The following is an 18,338-nucleotide window of genomic DNA, read 5'->3' as shown; positions in this document are numbered from 1 at the left end:
GATAGATAGGTATATGTGGCTTGGGGGAAATGGCCTTGTGGGCCAAGAAGAAGAAGAGTTTGGATTTGATATCCCGCTTTAGCACTACCCGAAGGAGTCTCAAAGTGGCTAACATTCTCCTTTCCCTTCCTCCCCCACAACAGACACCCAGTGAGGTGGGTGGGGCTGAGAGACTTCAGAAACGTGTGACTAGCCCAAGGTCACCCAGTAGCTGCATGTGGAGGAGCGGAGACGTGAACCCGGCTCCCCAGATTACAAGTCTACCACTCTTAACCACTACACCACACTGGCTCACAAGCCAGAGGTTCCCAACCGTTTCAAATTGCTGGAAACCACTGGGGGGGGGGAAGAGTGCTGGTCTTGTGCTCAGGTCCGGCTTACGGGCTTCTCTTTGGGACATCTGGTTTCCCCCTGTGAGAACAGGATGCTGGACTAGATGGGCCACGGGCCTGATCCAGCATTCTCTTCCTATATGACTCTGCCGTGGGCCCATGACATTATTTCAAGTTGGTTAGCCAAACGCCCTGCGTTGAGGATAACAGAGAGATGCCAGCCCTTTTTGGCACGTAGTTCTGCACATGCTGCCCGCTATCACTTAATCAGCGCATTCTCCTCCCGGTGTTGACTTTTTCAATGCAAACAGAGTTTCTAGGAGAACCTGAACTGGTCCTGCAGGGTTTTTGTTTTATCTTCCAGGCGGCTCAGATACATGCCTCCGTCAACACCCATCTCCCTGCTCTCAACCAATTCTCTGCATGGCTCTGGCTCCCCCACTCCCCTTCCCTCATCTGGGAGACAGCAGCACGGGAACACAGAGGGCAATCTCCTGCTCCAAAACACCCCTTGACAGCTGCTCTTTCAAACCATAAAACAGAAGGTTATCCAAGAAGGGGAGACCACATGTGTGCACATGCAACTGATCAGCACCACATTAATAAATTGTGGGGGGAGGAGGGGGAAGCATCAAACAATTTAAATTAAAGGGGAGGAAGCAGGTTTCCAAAAAGCCAAGATGTGAAAGAAATTTAGTTATGTGCGTTGAAGTTTGGCAGGTTGATGCTTTTGAAAAGGCCAAGAAACCTTGACTCTGTGAGAGAGGCACCCACGTTCGGAACATGGGAAGCTCCCTTATACTCACTGGTCTATCTAGCTCAGTATCGTCTACACTAAGGCTAAGCTATTGCCCTCCCCCAAGTGGAATTGATAATGATTTTAGGCCTGATGGAAAGTTTTGTGTGGGTCTTGCCCTCCCCTTTTTTTTTGCACTGCACCAGCCTAGACAGTGGCAAAGAGCAGGGCTCTGGGCAACATGCTAGCAACCCCCTTGCTGCAAAATGCCTCCTCGGTTCCCTGGCGACTTTTATCCATTGCCCTTATCAGACGTTTATTCATTTACAACTCCCTGACTGCAGGAATAAGGTTTGGAATTTCAACCCTGTTCTGGCTTCCCGTTGCCAAAAATCCCCCGGCATGTTACTGGCATCAGGCACATGAAAGATCTTACAAAAGAACCCCAGCACAGAGCAAACAAGCGAAGGCTGTCTGGGCAAGAAGAAGCATTTCGAAGGACCTAAGGGCAGTTTTGCACACACACACACACACACACACACACACACACACACACACACGGGCACACACAGGCACACACGGGCACACATTTCACTTTTTTGCTTTGCAGCTCAAGACTGCAGAAAGGGGAAGGGCTGTAGCTTAGCTGCCTTGCATGCAGAAGGGTCCCCGGTCCCCGGCAACATCTCCAGGCAGGGCTAGGACATACTCCCTGCCTGAAACCCCAGACAGCCACTGCCAGTCAGAGTAGATAATGCTTGATTTCACCTTCCTAGACAAACCGCAAGGAGTGAACCAAAGAGCAAGCCTTGGCTACAGCTGCCTACTTTGTCACCACGCTCCGCCTAACGTTAGGGACGGGCCAGCATGCAATAAATTGAAATAGTGTGCACACACAAACCACAACCCCAATCTCCCTGCAGGGGAGGGGAACCTTGGACACCGAACTGGCTGCAACGTCTTTTTTGCGCAAAATCAAATTGTATATAGCCCACTCAAAATTAATCCAACACAGGCAGTGTTGCTGAGGGGAGTTCAACCAGAGATTGTGATGATTTACTTGAGTTTTATCTGCCATTCCCCACCGAAGGAGGCCAGGGCAGCCGGCATCTCTACAAAACACTACAGAAATTCCAAATGACTAAAAACATGTTTTGACTTTATACAGCAATTGCCAAGCTGCTGAAATATGCCGCCCTTCAAGCAGAAACAATTAGAGGTCTCATCTGAATGGCGGCAACATTGGGGGCAAACACACTTCAGCAAGGACAGGGAGGTGGTTCCATCCTCAGGGCACCACCACAGGGAAGGCCCTGCTGCTGGGTCCTGCCTTGCAGGCCATGCACATTGGTAGAACCACCAGCAAGGAAAGGCCGGCCCACCCATTAGCCTTGGTTGGGCAGTCGCCTCCAGGCAGCAGGCTGAGAACAGCTAGGAGGGCCACCAGATCCAGGCACACCATCCACTTCCTTCTGTGCTTGTCGGCCGTGGCCACCTAGGAAGAGCGATGCTTTGGCTGCCACCGCCCAATCCTCTCTTGCCCCTTTCTTTCTCCTCCACTGCCTTCAGCGTGCTGGAACTTCCCTGCATTGCCAGCCCACCGATGAGGCAGACTGAAGCAGTTGCCTCAGGTGGCAGAATCCCGTTGGGCGGTGCCTGCTTCCCCAGACCGCCTCCAGTTGCCTCAGGCGGTGGCAGAGAAGGCAGAGGCACTGGGAGGTTGGCAGAGGAAGCAGAGGGGTGGACGAGGAGTTGGGGCGCCATTTTCTGTTTTGCCTCAGGCGGCAAAATGTCTTGGGCCGGCCCTGAGCACAGCCTCGCTTGCCAACCTTCAGGCTGGTCCATATTGGGGGAGATGGTGCCTGTGTCTTTAAAAGCCTCACAATCCCTGCCATCGGCAAACATGGCCAGCCTCGCTGGATCACACATGACCACGCACAGGAATATAACCAAGCACTAAGTGGCCGTAATCCCCGCACTCGGACCCAGCCAGTTATTAAAGTACAAAAGGGCAAATGGAGGCCAGAGGTCAGGGCAGTGAACCGTGGGCAGACAAGAGAATCGTGGAGGGCATCTGTGCGCAACCGCCGTCGTTTCCAGGCCACGCTTCCTGCTGCTCAGATGCTCCGGCTGCCAATTTTGCAGTGCTATCTGGTCAACCTTTTCTGCTCGATTGCTCTGCAGCCCAACGGACAATCTGGCTGATAGGACTCTTCATTTTCCCCCAAAGATCAGATAAGCCGAGGCACATCAAATCGTAGGATCATATGCTTCACTCTTACAGCAAAGTAATTGCTTTCGTTTAGATCGGATGCTTTAGTTGGGATTCCTGCATTGCAAGGGTGGACCAGTTGACCCTTGGACTCCCAACTCTACAATTATATGATCCTATGATTATGTATTTAGAGTAGTAAACTGCCTTCGAAGAGCCTCCCCTTGTGGTGTCGTGGTTAGAGTGCTGGACTGTGACTTGGCAGAGCAGGGTTCGAATTCCCGTTCAGCCATGAAGCTCCCTGGGTGAGTTTGGGCCAGTCACTGCCTCTCTGCTTAACCCTCCTCCCAGAGTTGTTGTGAAGAGAGGAGAAGGAGGAGAACTATGCCTGCCCCTTTGAGCTCCTTGGAAGAAACGTGGGATATGCATGCAAATAATAATAATTTTATTTAATGACATTTATTTCTACTACCACTACTCCAACTACGGGTATTAGATTCCTTACCCACATTTCAAGTAACATTTCCTAGACTTGTCAATAAAACATTATAAAATGCAACAGAAAAACAAGCAAAGTGAAGGTTGCCTTGCTGAGTGGTCCCGTTCAGGGTGCCAGCCAGCCAGCTCCCTCTGCTCCTAAGATACTCCATTCCCTTCCCAGCCACCACCCCTCAGCACCCAGCAGTCTGGGCCCACAGAGCATATTCAGTCCCCACCGGGCTCTTTTTCAGAGGAGGGAGAGTTCCCCCTCAAAAAGATGTCTTGTGCTTCTGCAGACTTCTGCTCCCTCATAACACTAGAACTTGCAGACATCCACTGACGCTGAAGATTCAGGACAGACTAAAGAAAGCCCTTCTTCTTGCAGCACACACACTGCGGAACTCACTGCCACAGGACAGGAGGCAGTGACAGCCACCAACTTGGTTGGCTTTAAAAGAGGATTAGACAAATTCATGGGGGAGGAGAGGGCTAGCGATCGCTACTAGGCAGGACGGCAAAGCTCTGAACGTCTCTCTTTGTTGATTAGAATGTGACGCTGATAACACCAAGGTTGCAGGTTCGATCCCCGTATGGGACAGATGCATATTTCTGCATTGCAGGGGGTTGGCCTAGGTGATCCTCAGGGTCCCTTCCAACTCTACAATTCTATGAGGGGCTGCTGAACTATGAGCAAAGGTGCCCCTTATTCCAGGCAATATCCAGACACCACAGCTGCCTTTGCAGGTCACAATAAAGCAGGCTTCTCCATCCCGGTGCCCCCTAGTTATTCAGGAGCACGACTCCCATGCTGACCAGGACTGATCCATCAGCCTCTTCTTACGTTCTTACATCCCATGCTCAGGAGCTGCCAGTCCTCTCTGCCAAGCAAGGACCACAACAACTGGGCTGCCCCAGATCCCGAATTCTGAATGGCCTGCCATTGTTTCCAGTTCTAGCAGTGCCCCAACATAACGTCCCTTTGTCATTTTACAAGGCAGATAGAGCAGCGCTGAGGGAAAGTGTTTGGGGTGGAGGGGAGAAGAGAACTGGGGCAGAAGACAATGGCCTCATTGATAGTCCCGTGTTGGGGGCAGGGTCACGCGTTGGGTGCATACGCATTCGTATTTTCTTCCTAGAGTGCGTCTGGCTGCTGAAAACAGCATGAATAATCATTTTTTATAAAATGACCAAAGGACAAGTTTGCAATCCAAAATGTTAAGAGTAATAACACACCTCTCATCTCAATGCACAAGCTTCAGGCAGCTCGATAAGATTATCTGTGAATAACTTACCAAATATTTGCAAATGCAGTATCTGTCTGTCTGTCTGTCTGTCTGTCTGTCTGTCTGTCTGTCTGTCTGTCTGTCTATCTAAAAGTGGGGCATCATGGACTGAGGAGTCCTTGCGCAAAAGCCCCTTTGAATTCAAGCCACACCTTGGTTCACACATCCTCAAGAGAGCTCCATGCAGCAGGGCTTCTGTCGTGCCCATTTTGCAGATGAGAACTGAGGCTGGGAAAGCAATTCCCTGAGACCATCCGGGGAGTTTGCCGCCAAGACTGGAACGGACATACCTTTTGCCAAGCGGGCACAGCAACACGCTTGGCGCTTCTTCAGGCAGCTTAACATAAAAGTATGGGAATGGAAAGCCCCCCCCCTAAAACCTTCTTTTTAAAAAAGAGTTGCTTCTGTGGTTTCCAACTGATAATTTTATTGGTTTATTCTCTTTGTAAACTGCTTAGAGGGTTTTTTTTGTTTGCTTGTTTTTACAATCAGGCGGTGCACAAATTTTATGAAATAAATAATAAATAAATGCAGAATTAACTTTTAATCGTTGCACCACCACCATCATCATTATTATTAGTGTTGTGCTCCGGCGATATTAAAAACTTTTATTATAAACAATTGCAATCGCCGACGTGCTTGTGGAAAACGCAGGCTATAAATAAAAAGGATGCGGCGGTGCTTGTTTTGAGCCCGAGTCTGTTGTTCCACATGACAACAAGCTCCTGTGCAGCTCTTGGAAGACCCACGGACACGCCCCCCCCCCAGCACCCTACAACAGAACACCACCACCACCCAAAGCCCTCCACCTGCCAAGTCCTGTAGAAAATGTTTACTGGGGCAGAGGAGAACCCAAATCCTGAAATGCTTTCTGGGTCCCCAAAGGCTTTCCGCCTGCCCTCCGTCCAAGAGGCCTAGAAGGAGCCTTGACAGCTCCGGGGGGCATGTGTGTCTCCAGTCTTTTCCAGCGTCTTGCCTCTGCTCTTCCCTCACCCCGACCTCGGGTCATACCTCCAGTGGCGCGATGGCACCCGGCGTGTCGCCTCCCTGTGGAAAGAGAGAAAGAAGGGGAACGAGGAAAGCAAAGCCTGAGGGTTTATGTCATTCCTTCCAAATGAACATGCACGTATATGAAAGACCACCAGAGTGGCTGGGGAAACCCAGCCAGATTGGGCGGGGTATAAATATTATTATTATTATTATTATTATTATTATTATTATTATTATTATCACATTGGATATGACTCATGGATGATGTGTGCGGCCATATTACCTACAAGGACCTATTCACACATGCAAGGGAGCCTTGAAGGCGCCCCCTTGGGTGTAATGGGGCCTGATCCCACAAGGCAGCCTACCTGCATCTCAGCATCGAGGTTCAAGGTCTCGTAGATGTCCTCAAAGCGCTTCTCTGGGATGGGGGGAGGCTCCTCCTCTTCCTGTTCGGGGGGCTTGCGGTGGTCTGCTGGCTGCCACTCCTGCGCTGGCCTGGGCCTCTTGCACACTTTGGCATACATGGCGCTCAGCCTTTTCTCCATGTCATAGCTGGTCTGGATGGGAGCCCCTCCCTCGGGTGTTGGTCCCGGCACCTGGCCCAGGGACTCACTGCCCTGCAAGGCTGTAGGTGGCTGTATTGGCACCCCACTGGACCCTATACTCCCCGTGTCCCTCCTGCGCAATTCGGCGGATCCTGCAAGCGGGTCCCCCGGGGTTGCAGCACAACCTGCGCTGCTAATGATTGGCAAGCCAGAGCCCTCCCTTCCCTCCCACCGGTCCCTGGTATATAATGCCCTTTTTCCATCCTCGATGCTTTCGTAAACTTGGTTGTCGATGCTCCCATTCAGGGGCTCCGCTCCAGATACACGGGCCTCCTTCGGGGTCATCGGGAGTTTCCTGAACTGCAGCGAGCTCGGGGAAGTTGCTTTTGGGCAGGATGCTCCTGATGGTCCCGAGGCTCCTAGGTGGTGCGGATCCGACTTTCTGGCCTTCTCCAGAGTTTGGTGGTTTGGGCTAACTGTGCGTATTTCTTTTGGGGAGCTGGCATTTCTGTGCTCGAAGTCTGCAGGAAAACCATTCGTTTGCCTCTCCACCTGATGACTGGGCAAAGAGCTACCTGCAGATAGATAACAATATGCATTTTAATTACATGTTGCTTTGAGTGCCTTTTTTTGGGGGGGGGGGAGAATATAACTCGTTTTTTTAAATAAATGCACATCATCAACAAATGTTCCCTTCAATAATAAGCTCACAGCAACAACATCCAACATACCATCTCAGGACTATTTAATTGCTCATCTTCTAACATTGTGTATGCCCTCAAATGCCAACAGTGCCCTTCAGCTCTCTATATTGGACAAACAGGCCAAACCCTACGCCAAAGGATAAATGGACATAAATCTGACATCAGGAATCACAAGACAGAGAAACCAGTAGGAGAACACTTCAATCTCCCAGGACATTCTATACAAGATGTCAAAGTAGCTGTCTTATTACAAAAAAAATTCAGAAATAGACTGGAAAGAGAAGTTGCTGAATTGCAACTTATTACCAAACTTAAAACCACGGAGAGACCTGGTCTGAATAGAGACATTGGATTCTTATCTCATTATACATGATTTTTAGCCATCTCGCCTTTGCTTTTTCCTGTAAGACCAATTGCAGTCATTAACAGTCGTCAACAGGTTTACCACACCTATCAGCCAATCATCCATTCCCACCACCCTCCTGAGAATACCCTTCCCCACTCTCTCACTATATATAAGGGTCTGGTGACTTCTGTTTCAGTGTATCTGAAGAAGTGTGCATGCACACGAAAGCTCATACCAATGACAAACTTAGTTGGTCTCTAAGGTGCTACTGGAAAGAATTTTTTTATTTTGTTTCGACTACAGCAGACCAACACTGCTACGTACCCGTGTTTCTCTGAAAATAAGACACCATCTTATATTTATTTTTCCTCAAAAAACACACTATGGCTTATTTTCAGGGGATGCCTTATTTTTTTCCTCCTCCTCCTGCCATGGCTGGCATTGCTGCTGCGCCTATCACTATGTCTTATTTTCAGGGTATGGCTTATATTCCTTGAATGCTTAAAAATCCTGCTATGGCTTATTTTATGACTACGTCTTAAAATAGGGGTGTAAGGGGAAGGGCTTATAGAGAACAGCCCCCCCCCTCATCAGAAGCAGCCCATCTCCAAGCAGTCAGGAAAGGGAAGGGGCGGATGAGGAAAGTCAGGAGATGGAAAGGGAGTGCCCAGGCTCTGGCAACATCCAAGGGCCCCTGCTCCACAGGCAGGAAGAGAGGGAGAGAGAGAGGAGAGGAATAAGGCAGACCGCAGACCCTTCCCCCCAACACCGGAATTGAGGAGGAGGAGAAGAGGGAGGAGATTCACTGTCCCGAGGCTCTTATGTTGGTCCAAATCGCGGAAGGGGGCAATGCCGGATTCTGACTCGGAATGAGGAGACATGAAACCATCAGCTCGCTACACTGTAAATAATGTGCACTAATAAAGACTTCCCTGACAAGGGGAAACAGGGTACCTGTAGCAAGAAGAAAGCTAATGCAGTAGGGATCATGGCAAACTGGAAATTTAAACCCCAACATGTGCAACAGGCCAGAGGCATTTACTGGTGCACATTCCAGGCACTGGTGTATGGAGGGGAGGGCGGGGGGAGCGCACCGCACTGGGTACCATTTGGGGAAAGGTTACCATCATGGCCTCCTACTGGGACGCGCTCCGTGCCCCCGCGCCGTGCCGCACACCGTGCCCCGGGCAGCATGCCACGCCCCCATGGGTGACGCACCACGCCCCCACAGGCGATGGGCGACACCCCCGGGGTGCACGCCAGCCACAGCTCCACCTGTTCTCCACTCCGGGGGGCTGCAGTATGTTGCTCTGCCACTGATTCCAGGATCCCAAATATTGAAGGATACGTCAAGGGAAGGGATGTTATTATTAATTGTTGCTATTGTCATGAATATTATTATTATTATGGTACCTTACCCCTCTTCAAGGAGGCTCCCAAGGCAACTAACAACAAGTAAATAAATGCAGCCAGCCCAAGACGGCAAGCACAAAGCAGCAGGATTGGTCTGTTAAAACTATTTAAACCATAGCAGCTTCCAAAATGTGGAACTTCCTCTCCATAGAGTTGCATCAGCCATCCTCATTATACAGTTTCCATCCTTTGCCGAAGATGCACTGGCTTTTGGACGGTTAAAACTTGTGCGATTCTCCTCCCCTCCCCGTTGGGGCCAGCTTTGTTGTCTGATGGTACATTCTTTGGTTTGCTTATAAATCGTTTTATTGGATTTGAAGGTCTTGTGGCTATACGGTTGTAACTAGGGATGGGAAGAAATTTGACTCAGTTCGCATTTAAAGGCGAATCATCCACACTTTCCAGATCGATACTCCAGCCGAAAAGCAGGCTTCTCCGAATTTTGCAATTTGTTAATGTGTACAAAACCAAGGTAAAGTGTGCATGAAAAAAATGCATGTACTGGTGAAAAGAACAAGCAAAAAATACATTGTTTTGCAGGGAAATGTTTTGCAAGAAAAGAAAAAAGAGGCGATTTTTGCACACAAAGCTGTACTATATGCAGTATTAGGAGAGGTTCACGCTAAAATGCCGATGAATTTTCACGTGGACTTTTTAACAAGAATGGAAATGCGCAAGTGATGTGGAACTGTAGAGAACCGAGTTTAGGGCTGGAAAAGTGAGAAATGGAGTGGAACTTAACTGGACAGATTCACACACACACACACCACTTACAACCCCCTATAGGACAGGTAAGAGGCCTCTTCAAGAAATTAATGGCTAAAAAACTCCACTGCACCTCTGTACCATAGACATGAGCAAATAAATATATTTTAAGTGGCAACTGGGTGGGGGGAAGTGTCCCTGAAGGATGATGTTGAAGTTACTTATTAGTGTCCAGTTCCTCACTTGCATGAATGTTTGAAGCACAACTCAGGCAGAAAATGTAGAATGAAAAAATTCCTTCAGTAGCACCTTAAAGACCAACTAAGTTTTTATTTTGGTATGAGCTTTCGTGTGCATGCACACTAGAAGTGTGCATGCACACGAAAGCTCATACCAAAATAAAAACTTAGTTGGTCTTTAAGGTGCTACTGAAGGAATTTTTTCATTTTACTTCGACCCAGACCAACATGGCTACCTACCTGTAACCAGAAAATGTAGAGAAAGACCTAATGCTTCTGAAGGCAGCCCTGTTTAGGGAAGCTTTTAATATTTGATAAATTATTGTATTTTAATATTTTAATATTTTGCTGGGAGCTGCCCAGAGTGGTTGGGGAAACCCAGCCAGTTGGGCGGGGTATAAATAATAATAATAATTATTATTATTCTGCGTCCCTGATTCCCAGTGTGCACCTTAGTTATACCCATTTTCTATCTCTCCATGAACAGTAATACTGAGTCACACCATTGAGCCCATCTAGCTCAGTATTGTCTACACTGACTGGCAGCAGCTCTTTTAAGTTTTCAGGCAGGGGACATTTGCCAGCCCTAACCTGGAGATTCCAGGAATTGGAGCTGGGACCTTCTGCATGCAAAGCACCTGCTCTACCACTGAGTTAGGGTCTATGACTGAGTGACTCTCCCCTTTCAGATTGATAATAGTTTTCTGCAATAAAATTGGTTTTGCACGCACAATCACTCACGAACACGTGAAGGAATTTGGGGGAAAGAGCACCGGGGCATTGCAGGCAGTGATGTGCTCTGGTAAATCATGCTGCAAGGACCACTGCCTCGGAAAGATGAGGGACAGAGGAAGGGCACGGCCCTGCAGGTGTGCGAGGGGAAGCTGGGCGGACAGAGGATCAAGCGGGCATTTTTGCAAAGCCTCGACATGGCCCTTTCCCACCCACCACCACGAACAGCATCAAAGCCTTTGATCCTGCGGTTACAGTTTGGGTTTTCTGCAAAGCAAACACTGGTTCGGCAAGTATCTCTGATGAAGGGCCCCACCTAGGCTCAACTTGCCATGCCACCCGTTTGTTTCTCTGTCAGGGAATTTGCACGCTTCACAAGACACACGTGTGTGTGTGTGTGTGTGTGTGTGTGTGTGCGTGTGCGTGTGTGTAGGGGAACAGAATCCAGGCTTTCCTTTCCTCTCCTGTTTTTGCAGAGAATCTGTTCTCCCCAACACCTCGGCAATCGTTTGGCCGAGCGCCAACACTTGTAATAAGTTTGTTCCTTTGGTTAAGCGTTTAAAGCCACGGAACAGGTTCCAACGCTGTCTGCAGAAGCTGTCAATTGCTGGGTCTGGCAGAGAGAACTTGCCCAGCAGGTTCGTTCTGCGGAAGATAAAATAACTGAGCGCAGTCTAGTGGGTTGGCCTTGGACCAGAGAGGCTTTAGGGGCTCTGCCTGCGTTTCCCTCCCCACCCTAACCACCCACCCCCAATGGAGCAAACACCAGTTTTGCAAGGTGGGGGTGGGTTAGGGTTGACCTTGGGCTGGTCACACTGCCTCTCTCAGCCCACCTTACAGGGTTGTGGTGGGGACTAAATATAGGCCACCTTAAGCTCCTTTGGAGGAAAAGGTAGGATGTAAATTCAATTAATCATCATCATAATGAACGACTGCATGAATTGATTTCTGACCCTGCAATCATCATCTCAGGCCTTCTTTGTGTCCCCCCCCCACCGTGAGAAGTCCAGAAAGTGGCAACATGGGAACAGGGCCTTCTCTGCAGTGGCCCCCCGTCTGTGGAATGCTCTGACCAGGGAGGGTCCTAGAGATGGAAGCCCCGTGGGGCTCAAATGGTTTGGCTCCATTTATCTCTATTTATTCCATAAGATTTATACGCCACTTGGTTGCTAAAAAAACAAAACCTCAAAGCGGTTTACAAAAAGATTTTAAAAAATCAATAAGAAAGTTAGCAACAATAATGTAAGTCTTTCGAAGAGTTAAAATAGCAAGAAACTGAAAAATTCCATCAACTTTCTAAATATCAGAGGAGGCTGTAGTCTTGTGATGTGTTTGTGTATGTACATACCAGTGCCGGATTTATGTATAAGCTAAACCAGCTATACAGCTTCGGGCTCCACTCACTTGGGGACCCCCCAAAAAAATTAAAGGGGAAAAAAACCTGGATGTACATTTCCAAAATATAACATAAAATAAAACCTACATACAGCAACAGTGTTTTGTGTTGTGTCAGCTCCTATGATGCAGGTCATGGGCCCGGCCTGCTAGCCTGCTCCCTAAAATATCACTGGTTTGCTCATTTCTATATCAATTACTTTGATAAAATACATATTTTGTTATGTACACATGGCTTTAGATACCTATTAGGTCCAATCACCATTTATTTATTTATTTATTTATTTATTTATTTATTCATTCATTCATTCATTCATTCATTCCCTGCCCATCTGGCTGGGCCTCCTCAGCCACTCTGGGTGGCTTCCAACAAAATATTAAAATACAATGGTCTGTTAAACATTAAAAGCTTCCCTAAACAGGGCTGCCTTCAGATGTAGACGCTCCTTCAGGTATACTGGACCGAGGCCGTTTAGGGCTTTAAAGGTCAGCACCAACACTTTGAATTGTGCTCAGAAATGTACTGGGAATATATAGCATATAGTCAACACAAAAACAGCGAACATTTGTTGTTGAACTGGAGGCTCATTCACTAGTGCTGATTTGATACTATCCCTAATAATATTTTTTTTAAGAGGAACTAAAAAGGGATGCCTGACTCCTAACCAAGCCTGTTCACAACATAAACAGAACAGGGATGTCCTGTTTAGGACGGAAGGAAGGAAGGAGCAAGGACTCTGAGGTTTCCATGCAAAGAAGGGGATTTTTCTGCCTCGTACTGACTTCCGCAAACACATGTTATTCTGGCTCCGCTATTCTGCCACAGGGCACCGCCAAACAGCCTGCTTATTGAGCATTCGCCCTGATTTGTTGGTAGGGAGATTAGTTGCCTGGCTATTGAATGCACGCCCGCTCTGGTTTGTTTGTGGGCAAGTTTAATGACTTCGGGTCAAAGCAAGTGCCTTATCCTTTTTGCGAGAAGTCTGATCTCCTGTGGACGGCGGAGTTTGCGGTGGCAGAGCTCAAAACAAACTAGAATCATGCGGCCTGAATTTTCTGGACATGCCAGTGAATCCCTCCCCCAAAGGGTGACAGGTTCCCAGCAGTAAGACCACCTGGAAGGAAACGTCTCTGCTTCCGCCCTGCTTTTGCTCCTGCAAAGAGCATGTTTCAGGTGGGTTCGTAACGCCTCGTGCAGAGATTCTGCCCTGCACAAATTCCAAATGCAGTGAAGTTGGGCCTGGGAACCTAGGAAGCTGTCTATCCTGAGACCATTGCTCCATCTAACTTAGTATTTCCTGCCCTGGCTGGCAGCAACCCTTCACTGTTTCAAGCAGGACTCTCCACTGTAAGAGCTAGTCAACAGCGGACTTTAAACAGAAGTTAGATGGCCATCTGTCATTGAGGCTAAAGTTGAGATTTGTGCATTGCACTCTATGATTCTATGCTTCTGTGAATGAAATTAAGAAATAATGGCTCAACTGTCCTTGCAAAGGGGTTTTGTTGCTCAGTTCCACAGGATTAAAGTGTTAAGCGTCCACTACTCTTGAATTTTTCTTTTTGCTCTGCAGCCAGGACAGGGAAGCCATGTCAATGCCCAGCAACACACACTCTCGGCCGCCCCTCCTCTATCCAGGGCCGGCTGCCCACAACTCAACGCTGCCTTCTCAACTCTCCAAATGCCCTGGCTCATTCTCAGCAAAGAGCTGCTCACCAGCAAAACGTAATGATTCACCAAGCTTGGCTGTCTGGGTGCAGGAGCCACACAAGCACACAAACATCTCCCATGCCTGCGTCGCACAGGAGAGCACCCCCAGAACCCCCCAGGCTCAGGAGCCAAGAAGTCTCCCCTGCCCACTCTCTGCCTGCTCAGGAGATTTGTCCATGTTGCAAGGAGTGTGTGCTCCCTCTGGCTGGAGAAGGCGCTGCTCATGTCTCCCTCCACAGCTCCAGCCTTGCACTCAGCCAACAGCAGTTTGGTGTTGAATTACTGCTGGAAGATTCCCCCATCTCTGGGGGAAGCAGGAGCAGCAAAGGAAGAAATGTGGTCAGCGCTGGAGCGGAGCGTTAACTGTTTCTACAGAACAGCCGTGCCAGGCTCCTGCAGCTGGGTAGGTGAAGGGGTGGGTGTTTCGCATTCAGGACATCCAGAGTTCAAATCCCCAGCATCTCTAGGCAAGGCTGGGCCAGACCTCTGTAAGATCTGCTGCCAAACAATGTGGAAATATACCAGGCTAGGTGGACAGAAGGCACATTTAGTATACCTGAAGGAGCGTCTCCACCCCACCGTTCAGCCCAGACACTGAGGTCCAGCTCCGAGGGACTTCTGGCAGTTCCCTCCCTGCGATATGTGAGGTTACAGGGAACCAGGCAGAGGGCCTTCTCGGTGGTGGCGCCTGCCCCGTGGAACGCCCTCCCAGCAGATGTCAAGGAAATAAACAACTATCTGACTTTTAGAAGACTTCTGAAGGCAGCCCTGTTTAGGAAAGTTTTCAATGTTTGATGTTTTATTCTTTTTTTTAATATTCTGTTGAAAGCCACCCAGAGTGGCTGGGGAAACCCAGCCAGATGGGCGGGGTAGAAATAATAAATCATCATCATCATCATCATCATCATCATTATTTAGGAAAAAGACGAGCTTGCAAAATTGTGTGTGGCATAGAGAGAGAAGGGAGAGAACAGTTTTTCTCCTTCTGCCATAACACTGGAACTCATAGATATCCAACAAAGTTTTACAAAAACAATTCCTTTAAAAAATCACTAGCAATTTAAAAAATCACTAGCAATTTAGTACGAATTTATATGAATATATAGCTACTCGCATGCAATTTTGCTTAATATACACATTTTTGCAAAGCAGTTTCCCCTTAGGCAATGCTCTTTTGCATTCTATTTTCACTGGTATATGCATTTCTACGCATACGGCTGTAGTATACCGGTATGTGCAATTTTCAACCTAAGGCCCATGGGCCACAAGCAGCCCATGGGGGTCATTTAACCAGCCCACGAGCCACCCTTGAACCAAGCCGCCCGCTCGGCGAGTCACCCCACGCTGTGCTAAACTAGCGCAGTGTGGTGCAGGGGATTGCTTCCGCGGCGCCAGAAGAAGAGTTGTGCAATGCCTGACCCTGCACCCGGGGTGGGGCGTTGCTACATACGACACATGTGCCGTATGTTGCGACACTGCACATGCGCTGTACATAGCGGTTTGCCGCCGGCGCTGCTTGAGTGCCCTATGGATGGCGGTGGGATCCCTCTGTCACCGCTGCAGCCGCATACAGAGGATCCTCCATTCACGGCTGTAGCGGTGACGGAGGGATCCCGGCACCATCCGTACAGTGCTGGAATGGCGCCGCCGGCAAACTGCTATGTACAGCGCATGTGCGGCGTCGCAACATACGCCGCATGAGTCGTACATAGCGACGCCCCACCCCGGGTGTCACAACGCCTTCGTTCGCCCCTGCCGCAAGCAGGATCGGGCATCGCACAACTCTTCTTCCACAGAGCAGTGCCAAAGCTACCAACCCGAAAGGCTGCAGGGTCAGTTTGTGCTATTAACACCATGGTTGCAGGTTCAGTCCCCCTATGGGACGGCTGCACATTCCTGCATTGCAGGGGGTTGGACTAGATGATCATCAGGGTCCCCTTCCAACTCTCCCATTCTATGAGCACGGCTAACCACGCTACAGGGTCTCTGACGCGTCTGAAACAAAATCTGAATGAAACTCTGCCCTGCCACCCTCCACCTACAATGAGGTCTGTGCCTCAGGCTTTCTGCCCTGAGAATTAAAAACGGCTGCCGGGGAGTTAAAGGGATTGTTCTCTTTGCTCTCGGTGAACTCAGGGATAAAGATCAAAAAGGTCTGAAAGCTGGACTGTGGGAGGGTGGGGAGTTGAAAGTAAAGCCCCTTTTCTGTTCCAGGGAAATCTCCTCCCAATGCATAGCCCAGTCTTCCCCAACCTGGCACCCTCCGATGTGTGGGGCTACAGCTCCCACCACCGCCCCCTGCCAGCACAACTGTCCAGAACATCTGGAGGGCACCAGGTTGGGGCAGGCTGCCGCCTTCTCGCCCCTGGCCCCAGCCTAGCCGGAATCACACAGATGTCCCCTCAAAGCCACCATCTCCATCTGGCGGATAATCCACGTTAAATAGATTCCAATCGCCTTACGCTCACGGCAGGCAGAGGCATCTCGGGACTTATATGCCGGAGAGACCCTCCAAGAGGGGGAAGCCCACCGCAGCACTCAGATTCACATACAAAAGGGTCGTTAACTTGGGGAGGGGGGGCAGTGTGCTTGCCTGAGCGTCTCCCTGGAGCCACATAACGTGGATCCTGCAGAGTGGCCTGTGAAGCGGGACGAGAGCCACTTTCAAATATCGAAAGGGCTGTCCCGTCCCGTGGGAGGCGGAGCAAGACAGCTTTCTGCTGCTCTGGTGTGGAGGACCCAAGCCGGTGGGTTCAAATGGCAAGAAAGGAGATTCCGACACTAAACATTCGGAAGAATTTTCCGCCCACCTCGGAAAGCGGCGAGCTCTCCTTCCTTGGTGGTTTTAAAGCAGAGGTCGGGTGGCCATCTGTCAGGGATGCTTTACCTGAGATTCCTGCATCACAGGGGGTTGGACTAGATGACCCCAGGGGTCCCTTCCAGCTCTATGATTACAGGGGTGGGTTGAAGGCTTTGTTGTAAACGTGGGCCAGCTCTAGAACTTCACAGAGTCATCATTACCCAACATCCCAATCTATAACATGCCCTGAATTAGGATCTACTGGCAGAGATGGCCTTTAACTATTTGGGGGGGGATTTGGCAGCTGCACCCAAGCAGCAGGTTCAGGGAGGAATTAAAAGGTCTGGGAAATGGGAAGTGATGTAGTTCTGGCCGCCGTTCCATGAAATCAGTAGGACTCACTTCCAAATAATGTGTAAGATACTTCCACATGGAAGTTTACTGTGGACTTGGCCCTGCCTAGCCTTCCAAGTTTTGTATGTTGTTCGCACAACACCACCCTCATTGAAATACGGCCCCTTTTTATTTCCCCAAATTATTAATTGATCTGGGGAGTTTATGGGAAGTGAGACCCTATCTTGCCAGAGTGGTGCATGCTCTGGTTCTCTCCTGCTTGGACTACTGCAATGCGCTCTACGTGGGGCTACCTTGGAAGGTGATCTGGAAACTACAACTAATGCGGCAGAATGCGGCAGCTAGACTAGACTGGGGACTGGGAGTGGCCCCCAAGACCATATAAAACCGGTCCTGAAAGATCTACATTGGCTCCCAGTACGTTTCCAAGCACAATCCAAAGTGTTGGTGCTGACCTTTAAAGCCCTAAACGGCCTCAGCCCAGTAGACCTGAAGGAGCATCTCCACCCCCATTGTTCTGCCCGGACGCTGATGTCCAGCGCCAAGGGCCTTCTGGCAGTTCCCTCACTGTGAGAAGTGAGGTTACAGGGAACCAGAAAGAGGGCTTTCTCAGTAGTGGTGCCCGCCCTGTGGAACACCTCCCATCAGATGCCTGACATTTAGAAGACATCTGAACGCAGCCCTGTTTAGGGAAGTTTTTAATGTTTGATGTTTTATTGTGTTTTTAATCTGTTGGGAGCTACCCAGAGTGGCTGGGGAAACCCAGCCAGATGGGTGAGGTAATAATAATAATAATAATAATAATAATAATAATAATAATAATAATAGTGTTCTGCAGGATAGTCACACCCCCACACCCCTGCCAGTCCCTAAAATATCAGAATCCCGCTCCACAGCAACTCTGAGCAGGGCTTTCTGTGTGGTTGCCCCTGCTATGTGGCAAACCATCCCTGGTGAGAAACGATGGGTGCCCACAATCTGTCCTTTTTGCAAACAACTGAAGGCATTTTTCTTGAGACAAGCTTGGATGGAAAGGTCTCTTGCCTTATATATTCATCTTGCATTGCTTAAAAAAACCCTTTCTTTCCTTTCCTTTTTTGCATGGTTTCAAAAACTTTATTAACTGTTTTTATGGCGTGTCTGCAAACTGCCTTGAGACACACATAAAAAAGTCAGTTGACCGATTGACTGATGGGTGGATGGAATAAAACCAATCAATAAATGTGTCAGAATTAAACAAGCTCCCAGCCAGGATCTACCTGCCTCCCTCAGCTGGCAGGAGATGTTGTTTTGATACTCCCCTCTCGCTATCTTATCTCTCATCGCCTCCCAAGAACTGATTCCACGCACCTCCCTGGTTT

At 49.1% G+C, this 18,338-nt stretch overlaps 1 protein-coding gene across 1 annotated transcript in view; it reads right to left on the bottom strand.

Annotated features, from left to right (window-relative positions):
* Nucleotides 1–5,453: 5,453 nt before the first annotated feature.
* Nucleotides 5,454–18,338, bottom strand: part of LOC118082660 (uncharacterized) — a 28,254-nt gene continuing 15,369 nt past the window's right edge. The window contains exons 5-6 of the mRNA XM_035110471.3: nucleotides 6,402–7,156; nucleotides 5,454–6,090 (exon numbers count right to left, since the gene is read on the bottom strand). Coding sequence (XP_034966362.2) covers nucleotides 6,049–6,090; nucleotides 6,402–7,156 — 797 coding nt within the window. The 3' untranslated portion in view covers nucleotides 5,454–6,048. The remainder of the gene's footprint in view (nucleotides 6,091–6,401; nucleotides 7,157–18,338) is intronic.

Source organism: Zootoca vivipara, chromosome 3 (genome assembly GCF_965207765.1).
Source record: "Zootoca vivipara chromosome 3, rZooViv2.hap1.1, whole genome shotgun sequence".
NCBI lineage: Eukaryota > Metazoa > Chordata > Lepidosauria > Squamata > Lacertidae > Zootoca > Zootoca vivipara.
This window is presented reverse-complemented; position numbering and strand designations above follow the sequence as displayed.